General features: G+C 29.1%; 2 protein-coding genes across 2 annotated transcripts; one reads left to right on the top strand and one right to left on the bottom strand.

Annotated features, from left to right (window-relative positions):
- Window positions 1-7278: 7278 nt before the first annotated feature.
- Window positions 7279-8251, top strand: LOC101514183 (uncharacterized). The gene has a single exon (XM_004487141.4). It carries the CDS (start codon window positions 7356-7358, stop codon window positions 8073-8075), a length of 720 nt encoding a protein of 239 aa, XP_004487198.1. The 5' UTR covers window positions 7279-7355; the 3' UTR covers window positions 8076-8251.
- Window positions 8252-9325: 1074 nt separating this feature from the next.
- Window positions 9326-13299, bottom strand: LOC101514505 (nuclear cap-binding protein subunit 2). Its single transcript, XM_004487142.4, has 8 exons — window positions 13137-13299; window positions 12810-13033; window positions 12296-12434; window positions 11835-11868; window positions 11312-11422; window positions 10360-10416; window positions 10052-10230; window positions 9326-9786 (listed from the first exon to the last, which is right to left on the bottom strand). Exons 1-8 carry the CDS (start codon window positions 13152-13154, stop codon window positions 9712-9714), a joined length of 837 nt encoding a protein of 278 aa, XP_004487199.1. The 5' UTR covers window positions 13155-13299; the 3' UTR covers window positions 9326-9711.
- Between the last annotated feature and the right edge of the window lie 1041 nt (window positions 13300-14340).

Genomic DNA, 14340 nt, shown 5'->3' with positions numbered 1-14340 from the left:
TAAATAAATACATAAATGAATGATCTAAATAAATAAATAATCTAAATAAATAAATAATCTAAATAAATAAATAAATTATCTAAATAAATAATTAAATAAATAATCTAAATAAATAAATGATCTAAATAAATAAATAAATAAATAATTATATAAATAAATTAACTAAATAAATCAATTAATAAATAATCTAAATAAATAAATAATTAAATTAATTAATAAATAAATAAATAAATTATCTACTATTTGTACTAAAACCCAAAAATATATTAGGTATCATCAAAATATAGGAATTAGTATGCTAACCCAACACAATTTCTAATTTTAATTAAAATAATATATAGAATCTCATATTTAAATAATGAGGGTGTATATCTATAGTCTAATGTTAAAAGTAGGTAAGCAATATGCCCTCTGTAACAAAACTAATAGTACTTATATTATACTTAAATTGATCAATATTGTGGCAACCTTTAATTATAACTAACTAGAATGAAGTTTTTTGGACATAAAAGTATTGTCGGATACCTGCTCAGTATTAACATATTTCAGTCAGATCAGAGCTATTATTAAAATACAAAAAAATTAAAATAAAAGGAACACATTACAATATTACTGCAATTTTGTATAAAAATAAAATTATAAGAATTAACACAAAATCACATAATAAGCTGCGGAGGGTACAAAAGGCGTAAGAGTAAGAACGACAACATGAAATATGAAAATATTTTATGAAAGGAAGGGAAGGAAATGCCCCAAACATCTGACTACATAAAATTCATAAAATTAGGAATCAACCACAATATTTCCTAAAATCTATCATTTCCTTTTGAAACATTTAAAACGAGATCCTCCTTAAATAGATAATTTCTGGCCTAAAATTATTTTATGAATCCCTTTTTTTTTTGTGTCTGAATTTGCAAGGATATATATATTGTTATTATAATAATTATTGTTTGTCCGAATTTGCAAGGAGAGAAGGAATAACATACCTTACGTGGTTTGGTATTAGAGTTGGAATTGAAATTGGAAATTGGAAATTGGAAATTGGAAATGGAAGTTAGAATTAGAAATGGAAATTGGAATTGGAAATGGAAATTGGAACTAGATGGAATTGGAAAGGCGGCTCCCTTATGCTCCAAACCTGATTGGAATGCGGCTTGGTTGGAAGGCTACATATATATATACTTCATAATAGCCTAGGTTATTATTATTCCATTCTATTAGAGCTAACTCTTGTTTTTATTTTATTTATATCTATATACATATTTATTTATTTTATTTTATTTATTTTTTGTAAGTTAAATATGGTTAATATTAATAATTTAAATCAACTACTAAAGCAAACACACAGACACACCTAAGAATTAGAACACATATTAACACTCATAAAAAAATTAGTATTGTATCATTATACTATTCAAAATAAGGTAATGAGAAATTGGGGTGTTACACATATCTCAACAACAAACACCCCTAATAAAGTTATGACAAGATTAAATGTCATTGCTTTATTAAGGTCGGATGGTGGACTGTAGAACTCACCCTTAATCTGAATGTGTAATAGACTGACAACATCATCCAAAGTAATCGTCATTTAACCAAATGGTGAAATAACTTGATGAAATGACGAAGTCTTAGAGTGCTATCACTACACAAATATAAAAATCAGGTTGTTGTCAATTAGTTTTAGACTACTTCGTTATAGTGGGACTAATTCAGATAAATTCACCCACGTTTTTATATCTCACAGGAGTATTTGTGAAGTAAATTGTTATAACTTCTTACCATGAGCAGGTATCTTCAACATCGATCGCTCCTGCATAGAAATAAAATATATGATATTAAAATATAATATATATAAAAATTAATAATTAATTTAAATATTCTTAATGCACCATAAATAATAACTAATTAAACATACTTCACCAAACCACAGTCTAGCAGAAACATGATACTGGTATCGTGTAAGGACATACATATCATATGGTTCTCCAGGTTATCGTGTAAGCTCTCTTTCTACTGTACAAATCCATCATGCATATGGTCCTCATGTTATACAAGTTCATCCTTCTCTTGTATAGCCTTTTCATGTACATATGTTGCATGTACAAAATCCTCTTGCACAGTAACACCAGCCTCTATATGACCTTACTCTCCCTTATCATTCTCTTCCACTATAAATTGACGTCTCCTTCGAGATATTGTGGATCGAATCCTTTCAAGAGGAGCATCCATCATAGATGATGAAGTATCAACATCATGTATTATCTGCATTATTTTGATTGTGCACCTGCACTCACTCAAAATAAACAAATAGGAAAGAAAAAAAGAAATTAAAAAATAAAAACAAAAAACAGGGGAAAAATTCAGAAAATTTGTGGATTTCAAGATTTTCAGAACAAACTGTGTACCGAAAAATTTAAATAAAAAAATTCAGTAAAATAGAAAACTTTTGCACTCACTTGTGTACCGAAAAATTAAAATGGCATTATGAGTGAAAATGAAAACTTTTAATAGTTATATGAGGGTAAATATGTCAATTCATTATATTTGTGGAGGTAGGAGTATAATATAGAGGTACAAGGTAAAAATTTCCTTCATAAATGGTAACAAAAAACCAATATTTTTTGTGGTCACAAAAATATATGATCGAGTTATTTGTATCTGCTTAAGTCGTCACAAATATAATTTTTGTGGCTATTTTCTTCTTTTGTAGGACTTTTGACCGCCACAAATGAAGTGTTTTCTTATAGTGAAGAAATTGTTGTATTAAATAATTTACAATTTACATACTTGCTTTCCAAAATAAATAAAAATTTAGTTTAAAAATATCAACAATTTAGTGTAGCGCGTGTTGTAAAGGAAAGGTTTTTCCCGGAGATGGCAGTGAATAAGTAATGTGAGTGAAGTAGTAATGTGTAGTGGGTGGGTTATAAAATTTGCATTCTTTTAGTTTTCGGTTGACAGGTTTTATTTATAGTTAAAGAGTTGAGTTCACAAGTTTATTGGGTGTAATTTGGTGACTGTTCATCTAGTCTCTCATATTTGTTCTTTTTTTTAATCAAATTTTAGCTTACGATAAAATATACCCATCATATATAATTTTTGGTAGTATATTTAGAGATGAATGAATAAACACGAAAGACAAATTCACAACCTTCTCAAAATTTATCAATTGATACAAGGAATATTTCAAGCCATTATAAAAGATTCAAATTATATAATAGCAAGACAACCTAAAGGATTTATACACCAATCCAAATTTTTGTAAATATGATATCTTTCCTTCTCTCAACATAAGCCAACCCCCAAAAATTATTTAAATGTGTGCAAGGTCAGATGTACCTTATCTTAATTGAGGCGGTTGCCCCCACTAGCTTATTAATTTTGTTACTAGTCATTATATAAATTTTATTTTTCTCACTAAAATCTAAGTATTTATTCAATAATTTACTTATGAAGAATTGATTGTACAATTGTATGAGAGATGAATATTGAATGATTATTTGTTCATTCATATAGAAAGATATATAAATTTAATTGTAATTTTCAAATTTGTTGTTTTATAACATGATGTTATCGTTTTATTATTTATTCTTGAAGATATTTTTTTTATATAAATATTTACAGTACGATGATGCCTTATTAATTAAAATTTCTAGATGTGTTCTTGAATGTTTGCTAACAATCTATCGCCTATCAAAAATAATGATTAATGTAAATGGCTAAAAATTCTTAAAAGACTTAGACACCACATCTCAATCCAAAATCTTAAAACATTATGTTTATGAGTCATTCTCCTTATATATCCAATATAACTTTCATTCTTAGGCAATGTGGGACTAACCACTTCTAATTGAATTCCAACAGGTAGTCTCAAACTCAATCAAATTAACTTAATATAAATACGAACTATGAAAGTTAGATTAAAAAGTGCTATTAAAATTCGTGTTTAGACTTTATAACTCAAATCTTATATTTTATTGGATTTTTTAGGTCGACTTATATAAGTCAATCAATTTTGGTAGAATTTACAAACAATTATGAAAATGAGAAAGTCCCATGTTTCCCTCTTTACAAATTTGAGTGGACAAAAGCCTGTGTTTGTAAATCTGTAAGGCCGAAGAATATGGGCCTCCGTGCATGATCAAAATGCAGCCCATTTAGTGTCAATATGTTATCTCGGAATAATTTCATAAAATATGTTTGAACCCATAAACTATTATTAATTAAATTATTTTGCTTTGAATTTTTTCATTTACAAAAACACTTTTTTATTCAATACCATACTTTTATATGTTAAATAAATTTATATATTAAATTTAATGTAATTTGTTCTCAATTTATATTATCAAAATTAAAATGAATTAAAATATAATTGTTAAAATCGAATTTAATATTCTAATTTTCTAAAAGGATTAACTGTGTTTTTAGTTCCCTAAAAAATCAAAACATTTCAAGTTTAGTTTCTAAATTTTTTTATTTACTATTTTAAAAAGTTTTTGTAGGGATTAAAAATAAATAAATAAATTTAGATGTACTAAAAGTATAAAAAAATTCAAAAATTTATCAATATAAGAACTAAAAATATACTTAATCTTAAAAATAAAAATAGGGACTAAAACATCAAAATAGAGACTATATGAATTAAAATAAATTAGAGACTAAACTTAAAATGTCGTAATTTTATTTAAACTAAAAATATATTTAACTTTAAATAGAAAAAACATAAAAACTAAATTGTCTTTAAAAAATTGTTGATAAATTATTTACAATCAATTAAAATTAATTACATAAACTCCGCAAACTCTCTCAAAACTAAAATTCAAAAAATATTAATGGATTATACCAACAGTTTCCAAAAACAACCTAAAATTTATCTAGAATAGAAAATTTGACAAGTTTGAAGAAAATCTATTCGGGGTGCATTTGTCAAAACAACTTAATTAATCAAATAGAAATTTTATAGAAGTTGAAATAAGGTGAGAAAATTGCAAAGATGTATAATAAATCAACTCTATCGAATGAGTGTCACTCAATAGTTAAATGACTTAAATCAAAGTCAAAATGTTCACCCACTCATCATGACTCTCCCCAAAAAGATCTTTTTAAGTACTTCCAAATGTCCCCATTCTCTTCCTTTGTCTTTTTAAATTGTTCTCCCGCTGATCACGCCACAGTCTCCAAAAAGGAACAAAAAAATTGTTCCTTCAATATCACTCCAAAACAAATCGAATATCAAAAGTTCAAACGTGCTTTTAACTAATTATGCCGTTCATTTAGCTAACTTAACAATTTTCCTTTCAAAAACATAGACAGCGCCTTTTTATATTGTTAATTTAATTTTCATTTTAAGCAAATGTCTAAATCCACATTGCAAATTTTACCTCCACAGCAATTGAATGCAAACAAAACCACTTGATTTGTGAGTCTAACTTAGATAATGAACAAAATCAAATTGATATTTTAATTACTCTTGCATGTGAATGTAATATTTACTCTTTAAAATCACTTATTTTAAATTAACACTCTACTCCGTTACATTATCTTTTAATTAGTTTATTTCGAATTATGTGAATGATTCATATATGTCACATCATCTTTTAGTAGCAATAATTATTTTAGTAACTTAAATACCAGTTATTTAAATGAGCTCTTAACTAATCTCATATAAGTCTTACTTTAATACTTTAATATTTCTCCTCATACTTTAATAAGTTATTTGAGTATTATTTATTATTTTTTTAACGTAGGCATACCGGTTTTGCCTCTTTTGACAAAATAAATTTTATAAAAAGTTAAAGAACATTAAATCTAGGCTAAATTACATATGTGGTCTTTTAACTTAATTTCAGATAACGTTTTAGTCCTTTATCTTTTTTTTCCCCCTCGATTTAGTCCTTTATTCCTAACAATATCAAATAAAGTATGAAAATATGAGTTTATTTGAAGATTTGCATTACGAATTTGATGAAATTTGTATTATATTGAAGAATATAATTAATTTTATGAGTTTTGATTGAATTTTTTTTTGAATTTTTGTATAAAAAAGGATAACATTGTTGAAATTTTAAAACATAAAATATCAAATTGTCACTTAAAATTAAAATAAATGACCAAATCAGAAAAAAAAAAAAAACAAAAAAAAAAAAAAAAAAAAAAAAAAAAAAAAAAAAAAAAAAGAAGATGAAGAACTAAAATGTTATCTGAAATTAAGTTAAGGAACTACGGATGTAATTTAACCTTAAATCTACATATAAACGAGAGACAAAGAACTCTAATGATAAAATAAAATAAAAGACGTAACTTAAATATTAAAAAATGAGATAAAAAAATTCCATTAAACACTAATTCAACTATATAAAGAAAATTATTTCTTGAAATTAAATTTATATCAATATAATAAATGCATGATTTGTCTCTGTCTTTAAACCCAAGTGCACTATTTTGCATTAACATTGACAATCATCAAAACCAGAGATGTGTGTTGCACAATACTCAGCTACAATCAAATCAACTCATAATTATCTCCATACTACTAATAACACTTTGAAAAATATAAGTGCTAGTATAGTGGCAAAGACACGCCCTGCAATATGGCTTTCAGGTTCCATATTTCACACTCCCACTTAACATTGTCGTCTATCTTTCTCCATCTATTGTTTTTCATCATTTGCCTAACAAATCAAGGACGGCCAAGAATAGTGGTATGGTAGGTCCCTCAATCAATTTTGGAAATTCACATAGCAAAGGAGGGTAGGGACTCATCTAAGCAGTTAAGAAAAGGAAGAAAATAAATACTTAACTGTCACTTTTTGACTAAAGACTATGTACCTTCTATCCCCCACAGTACATGTCTTTATGTCTCCCATGCTGACCTTCCAAGACCTTGCACATGTACCATGACATAGAGTTCATTAATCTATATAGTAACGAAATTTCAAATAGAGAACATAAGTGTCTAGCACTTGTTGGTGTTCAATAGGACACACGTCATCAATACATCATTTATTGATTGTCTAATGTATTCTTTGTCAAAAGCTAGTGCTTAATTTTTCAAGGTACATACATATAACTAGTTTCGATTCAATTTGTTACTGTATGAGTCATGGTCCAACCTCGGATCAGTATTACTACTATTTTTAAATTTATTAGTGATGCACATGTGTCGGGGTTGCATCTAATTTTCGATCAAAGGTCATTAAATCATCCTACCCCACATTCATTCACACTTCCACAATCCTCGCATAATTAGCCGGCTTTTATCATAGAAAAAACATATGTCTCTCTATAAAATGAATCTAACAAGTTGATCCTCTAAACAGTCATCTCTCATTGACATTGTTTCAAACACCATGTCTTCTCTTGGAAACCAACTCTTTTTCTTCTTCTTGCTTGTCCTCTCACCCCAAATTCAAGCAAGACAAAACAAATTCTTCAGCTTCTTCACTCATTTTAAAACCATCAACAATGTCAAAGATCCTCAACCTTTAACAACAGCACCAACACCAGCACCTTTATCAGCACCAACACCAGCACCTTTATCAGCACCAACACAAGAACCTTCAGCAGCACCAGAAATTGGAACAAGTATACCATCAGGGCCAGCACCAGAACCTGAATTTTTAGACAATGGAAATAGTTATGGCCTCTATGGTATGGATTCAACCAAAGAGACTCCAACAACCTTTGAAAATGAGCTTCTAAATGAAGATTTCAATGACAATAAAAGCTACAAAAAGGGTTATCCTCAAACCAACTTCCACAACAACTACAACAATGAAGTGTACACAAAAACCTACAACAGTGAAGAGTACAACAACAATTATGTGAATGGTTACGAGAGGAAAGGAGAAGGAATGAGTGATACAAGGTTTATGGAAAATGGAAAGTACTATTACAATGTAAATAATGAAAAAGACAATTATAACCTCAATGGGTATGAATCAGAGAGAGGAAGCAATGAAAATGAAGGTTATAGCTATGGAAAAAATAATCAGTATCCAAATGAGTTTGATACTATGGAAGAGTATGAGAAGCAGCAAGAAGCACAAGGTTACACATACACACCATGATTAATTAAGTGTTGTTTTTAATTATATACATTTGGTTAAACAATTAGAGTGAGAGACATATAATGCACACACACATTAGAATGAAAAATGGTATGTAATGAGATTATTGTAATGCTTTATTTTTCAAGTTTTATGCATCCTTGATCTTGCATAATATTCACTTATTTTTATTTTTACTTTCATGTGTAATGTGAGGTTTTATCTTCTTCGGAAACTATTTAACATTTTGTTAATGTAACAAGCTGAAAGAACAAGTTATATTTGTCAAATAGTATGTGATCAAATTTATGTTTGGGAATCCTTCTTATCAATGGCTTAGAACTAAGTGGAATTTATCAAACAAAAATATCAGGGTTTTGAAGAGTGGATTTCTTTATATCTCTCTAATCTCTGTCCCCAAATATATACTGTTTAGTGTCCAAATTAATTAATCAATACTAAAAATTAAACTATACCTATAAAAAAAACTGTAAATGAGGGAGCATATGCCCACATCTTAAGTTTTGTTTCCTCCTTTTTAGTTGGAAAACGTAATTAATTACTAAAAACTAGCTAGACATAAAATTTGGCAACATGATTTATTGTCTTTTTTTCAGTAATTATTAGTAACAAGAACAATCATGAACGCTTGTAAGTTACATTTGTCCAACCTAGCTAGTGCAAGATCACCAAAGAGGCAAAGAGTGAGGTATTCCCCAATTAAGTCACGAGACCACCATATTTAGCTAATTCTACACCAAGTGATGGTGAAATTAAGGCAATAAGATATTTTCATTGTACCCTTTTATTTATGGTTTCTCTCAAAAAAAATCATTTGCAAGTTCATAATGTCCGGTAGTATTTGGTGAAGGAATACTCATCTTTACTTATTTTCATTTCACTCTTGCTCCTTTTATGCTTACTATTTTTTAAATCATAAATGATACTAGAAATTTGTTGTATAAGTACTCTTTAATTTCACTACTTCAACCACCAAGTCAACTTTATTTTCACTATCTAATTTACATATATATTCCTATTATTCATTGCAATTACATTTACTTTAATTTACATGTTTGAGGTTGCCATCTTTGTATGCTATAATTCAATTAATTGAAATGCGAACAAGAACAATTAATGGGTGCATTTATAGGATAAATTAAGTTTTAAAAATCAATGAAACCATAAAACGTAAGCTCGATTAAGTTCTCAAGTTTGTGCCTATTTTAATTTTTGTTAACTACAATTTCATTACTGTAAATCAATAGATGTCACGCATTTAAAGTGATTTTAACATTCTCAATGCAACCAAAGTATATATCACGCTGGCGCACGTACGGCTAGATTAATCATACAGGATCAGTGCCACATCGTTAACCTAATAAGCTGATCCCTAATGCATAAGATCCATAAAGTTAACTAATTCTAATAAATTATGAGGAAAAACAAAGGCATAAGAAAACTATTGCTACAACACATAAAGAGCAACAACTTAGCACAGCCATATGCGGCAGATGTAGCCATGAATTTCACAAGGTTAACTTGATAGTAAGATCTTTTGCAATTCGCAATGATGTACAATACACAATTTGCCACTTTCATCATGCCAGAAGAAAATTTTCAATGCAAATCAGCTTGATTAAGTATGACATTCTGATTAACCCCGTCTTTTTTTATCATCTTCCTCCTCCTCATCAGAATCACCACTCTCCCGAAATCGTGGATTTTTTTCCTACAAACCAAATCAAGTAAATGATTAAAACAAATAAAACTGGCAACAGTTAGGATGAAAATGATATTTTTGGAACTAGAATATGGATTAATATTAGCAGTATTGGCAATTGCAGAATATACACGAGTACAAAATACAAGCATAAGCCTTCCATTAAGGAAACAAGTCCCACAAGCTATGTAACCCTATTGGGTATGGCAATTGGAACTATTGTTATATAATTGAACAATCAGCTCGAAGCATCATCAAGATATGTAGAGTTTACCGGTCTAGATTCATGGTCAGAGTTCCTCCGAGATTCATGGTCAGGGTTCCTTCGAGATTCATGGTCAGGGTTCCTTCGAGATTCATGATCAGGGTTCCTCCGAGATTCATGATCTGATGTTCTTTTTGAGGGCTCGTGTGTGTGGCGATCATCGTCTCTGTGTCTCTTCCTATTGTAATCTATAATGACAGGGAGACAAAGTAAATTTATATCATTAGTAATTGCAAAGGCAATAATAACAGTAACACTAAGTGCTTCTGAAATATTTAAATCGCTGGGCGAAAGAGATTGTTTTGAGATGAAACTACCTCCTCTACCATGCCGATAGGAACCACCATGACCATGGCTACCACCATGTCTACCATCTGCAAGATTAAAAATGCCGAACCATTAAACTTGCAGACAATACAAACTCATGCAAATGATATAGAACTACCACAAATTTTACAACGTAAAGGAAGTTAGATAGCTGAAGAAAAGCATCCAAAAAACAATGAGAGGCTGGTTCACCACAAGACTAAAACAAGCTCGTACTTCGGCCTAGCATACAGCATTGAGACTATAAGTCTATCAAACTAAAGTCTAAAGATAATATTTAACTGAATATTGAACAAAAAATGGATAAGATTCAGAATATTACGAGAAGCACTAGCACTTGCAATATTTTAACTGCATAAGAGATGTTTAGATTCAACAGGCAAGTCATGGTGTTGCTTCCTGTAGAGAAAGTGCTATTTGCATATCCAACTCAGTTATCCAAAACAAAATTCACATTATACTAAATCTTACAAAACTGTATCAATCAGAGCAACAATTGGACTTTCTGACATGGAAACTGTGAATTATAATCCTTAGGAAAAGAAATCCAATGTAGGCAATAATTGATATTGAAGGCATTACTATGTTTACGATGCAGACAAGGACAGGCTAATTGAAAAAATGCACATGGTTGGAGGCTGCAAAATGTATTGCATATTTACACAGACATTGCAATGCTAGACTAACAATGTAAACATAGGTATGAGTTAATGGGTCGGCGACAGTAGTCTATAGTTTGATGTCCTTCCCAGTCACTTGTTACTTATCATTCAATAAAATCAAGCCGGTAAATAAGTAGCCACATAATTTGCTAAATCTGAAAACTAAAAATGAAAAGAAAAAAATACACTAAACAAATTTTCTTATCAGAAACAAGTAAAATGTTGAGCCATGGTTGCTACTAGTAGCTGAAGATCCATTCAAAATATAACAGTCACTTACAAGAAGATGGAATAACTGGGGGAAAAGATCCCAAAGAACCAGCACCATAATCTACAAGCTGCCTTTGTACTTCTAACTCTTTCTGAACCAACTTTCCATATCCACCTCTACGTATGTTGAATTAAGGTAACAAAAAGAAGACAAGTAGAAAAACCAGTGCATAAAAGTATTTTTCTGATTTTGCAGTAAGATTTGTTATTCATAGATCAAGCAAAGGTGTGGAAGTGTCTGTTATTCAATTTCAGTTGGACCATGTCAAAATCTTGGCAGAGGTAATGAATTTATTTGTTTGAACATGCAAAGATGTACTTGATCAAATGTAAAGTTCATTCTAGAGTATTGAACTATTATGAATTGCCAATTTGCTGCATTTATCGAACCCTCTAGTTTGCAATTAGAGACAAAATTGATGGTTTATTCATATTATTATTTTCATTCCATTGTGAAAGAGAAAAATCAAATATACAATGCACACAATAATGCCAATTACAACTAAATTTATGTTAAACGTTAAAAAGGATATCAGGATCATAATCAGTGCGATATTCATCACGCACCTGCAAAAGTTAACAGCATCAGTCAATATTACCCAAGAACAAAAGCAACCTTAAGAAACAGAGGCATGAGAACAAGTAAACAGATACTACGCAGAGTTGCAAACACTGGGATGTAGAAAATCTTGAATCAAGTTATTGGATACAACGCGGGTATCATACCATATCGAAAATTGGTATATATAAAAAAACACAAATCATAATCAGAAGAGAGAATTGGTAATTGCTAAATTAGGACAAGCCATCTTGATCAGAATAAAACAATATTGTCTATCTATGCATTGTGGTATTCTCTTTTCTTATGGTGTAATAAATGCTAAAAAAATTGTAAAGGAAAGTTAAATATAACCAAATTGTCTGGGACTGGGTAAACTATGGACTGGACTACTAGTTTAAAATATTCAAACTTTATTGTACGAAAGTTGTTCACCTGGCCCCCACTACGACCACGACCCCATTGTCTTCCATCCTGGAATCCCCAATCAAAATCAACACGAATAGGGCGATCATCCAGTATTGTCCCACTTATATATTTGCAAGCATCCTCAGTATCTTCACGAGAGTAATATCTAATAACAATTACATACATACACAGAGTCGTCAATCAGTACCAAATAATTTTCTCAACAGCCAACAAATCACTGCAATTAACAATGCATAATCACTAACTACACTATTCAATAAACTGGATACAATCTACGGTTCTTTCTCACACTTTCTTCTTAAATTAATCACAATCGTTCTATTTTGTCACATCATATTATCAATTTTGCTCAAATGAATAACTCAAATAATGCATCATTTTCTCTATTATCACATTATATTATCACTTATGCACAAATGAAAAATTAATTAATAACTAGAATAATGCATGTATCTAGAAAGCAAAATAATGACATTAATATGATTAGGTTAGTTAAATTTGAACAAAAATTGCATCTTACAATACGAAACAAAAACCGCATGGAGTTTTGGTGTTCTTATCCAATCCCATGATGATCTTTTTGATTTCACCAGCTCGTGAAAAAAGTTCGTAAATTTGCTCTTCCGTTGTGTAAAACGACATGTTCCCAACATAAACGGTTGTTGAAGTTATCAGCGCATGCTCAAATTCTTCTTGATTTCCGGGGAATCTTCTATCTCTATACGCTGAGAGCTTCGCTTGATCCTAAAACATTCACAAAGAAGGAAAAAATTCAAATCAAATAAACTGAAAGCGATAGTAATCGAATTAAATTACGCTAAACTCAGTATAGCGTAGCGTAATGCACCTTGAATAATGAAGCCATGTGTTGCTCTGCGATACTGTTAACGGTGAAAAATCATGAAAACTAAGAAGAGAAGAAGAGGTTCCGATTTGAGTTACACGATTAGGGCAGTGAAGTCCGACAAGACGAACCCTCACGTGGATCGTTTTGACCCGAAATGTAAAACCGGTCCACAAAAGTCACGGTTTAGCGAAGACTAAATACTGGGCCTCAGCCCAAATAATATATAAATTATTAAAGCTTCTTTGGGAGTTTGAAGGAGAGGGGAAATATTTGGAGGAGGACAAAATAGAATAATAGAGATAGTTTTTAAATTTTTTAAGAAAGTGATTTTGTAGATAATACTTATAATTAATATATTTTTAATTTATAAATTATTATAACAGTGTAAAAAAGATTTAAAGAATTTATTTAAGTCATCTAAAATCATATGAAATTTACCTTTAATATAACTTTTGAACTCTCAAAATAGAAATTTTGTATTATAAATAAAAATAAACTCCCTAAAATTCTATCATTTCAAAATTCTTTATTTATTTATTCCTTCGAATTTTTTTCACATAGCGTTAAATATCTCATCAGAAGTCAAGGTAAAATATTCTTGTCAATTTAAAATTGATTTCTAATAAAATAATTTTTGCAAACTAACTTTTGGTAAAATGCCCAAAATTCAGAGTTTGGTTTAATATTTACCAAATTATAAGTGAATTTTTTTTCTAGATATTGTTTCAAAAAGTTCTCATTTTTATCTAAATTGACTAATTGAAATATATATATATATATATATATATATATATATATATATATATATATATGAAAATATAAAGAATAAAAAATAAACTTCAAATTGTTAACCATAGCTTAGTACTGTACCTATAATTTGAAGCACAAAAAGAAAAGGAAAAAAAAAAAAATTCTTAAATATTTTTTTAAAAAAACATTTATTGCGTAGTATAAACTTGTAACTTAGGGTAAACTTAAATCTACTGTATTGGTTTTTTAAAGAGCTCAATTTTCACACAGTTAGAGTAAAAGGATTTAGTTGATGCATCAAAACCTTCTATTTACGTGGCTTTTGAAGTAATAATTTTTAAAGTAAATTGTTTTAATAAAATATAAATAAAGATATTATTTTAAAAATAGATGTATAAGTTGAAGTATAAAAAAAAATTATTTGAAAAGTTGATATATTTAATTATTTATTAAG

Source organism: Cicer arietinum, chromosome 1 (assembly GCF_000331145.2).
Source record: "Cicer arietinum cultivar CDC Frontier isolate Library 1 chromosome 1, Cicar.CDCFrontier_v2.0, whole genome shotgun sequence".
NCBI classification, from domain to species: Eukaryota; Viridiplantae; Streptophyta; class Magnoliopsida; order Fabales; family Fabaceae; genus Cicer; species Cicer arietinum.
Note: the sequence above shows the minus strand (reverse complement) of the source record. Positions and strands in the feature narration are given on the sequence as shown.

Coding starts and splice junctions, on each gene's coding strand:
- LOC101514183 (XM_004487141.4), top strand. CDS start 7,356: ATGTCTTCTCTTGGAAACCAACTCTTTTTCTTCTTCTTGCTTGTCCTC.
- LOC101514505 (XM_004487142.4), bottom strand. Junction 11,869..12,295: donor GTGGTCGTAGTGGGGGCCAG/GTGAACAACTTT, acceptor TAACTTTTGCAG/GTGCGTGATGAATATCGCAC. Junction 10,231..10,359: donor CTATCGGCATGGTAGAGGAG/GTAGTTTCATCT, acceptor CTGTCATTATAG/ATTACAATAGGAAGAGACAC.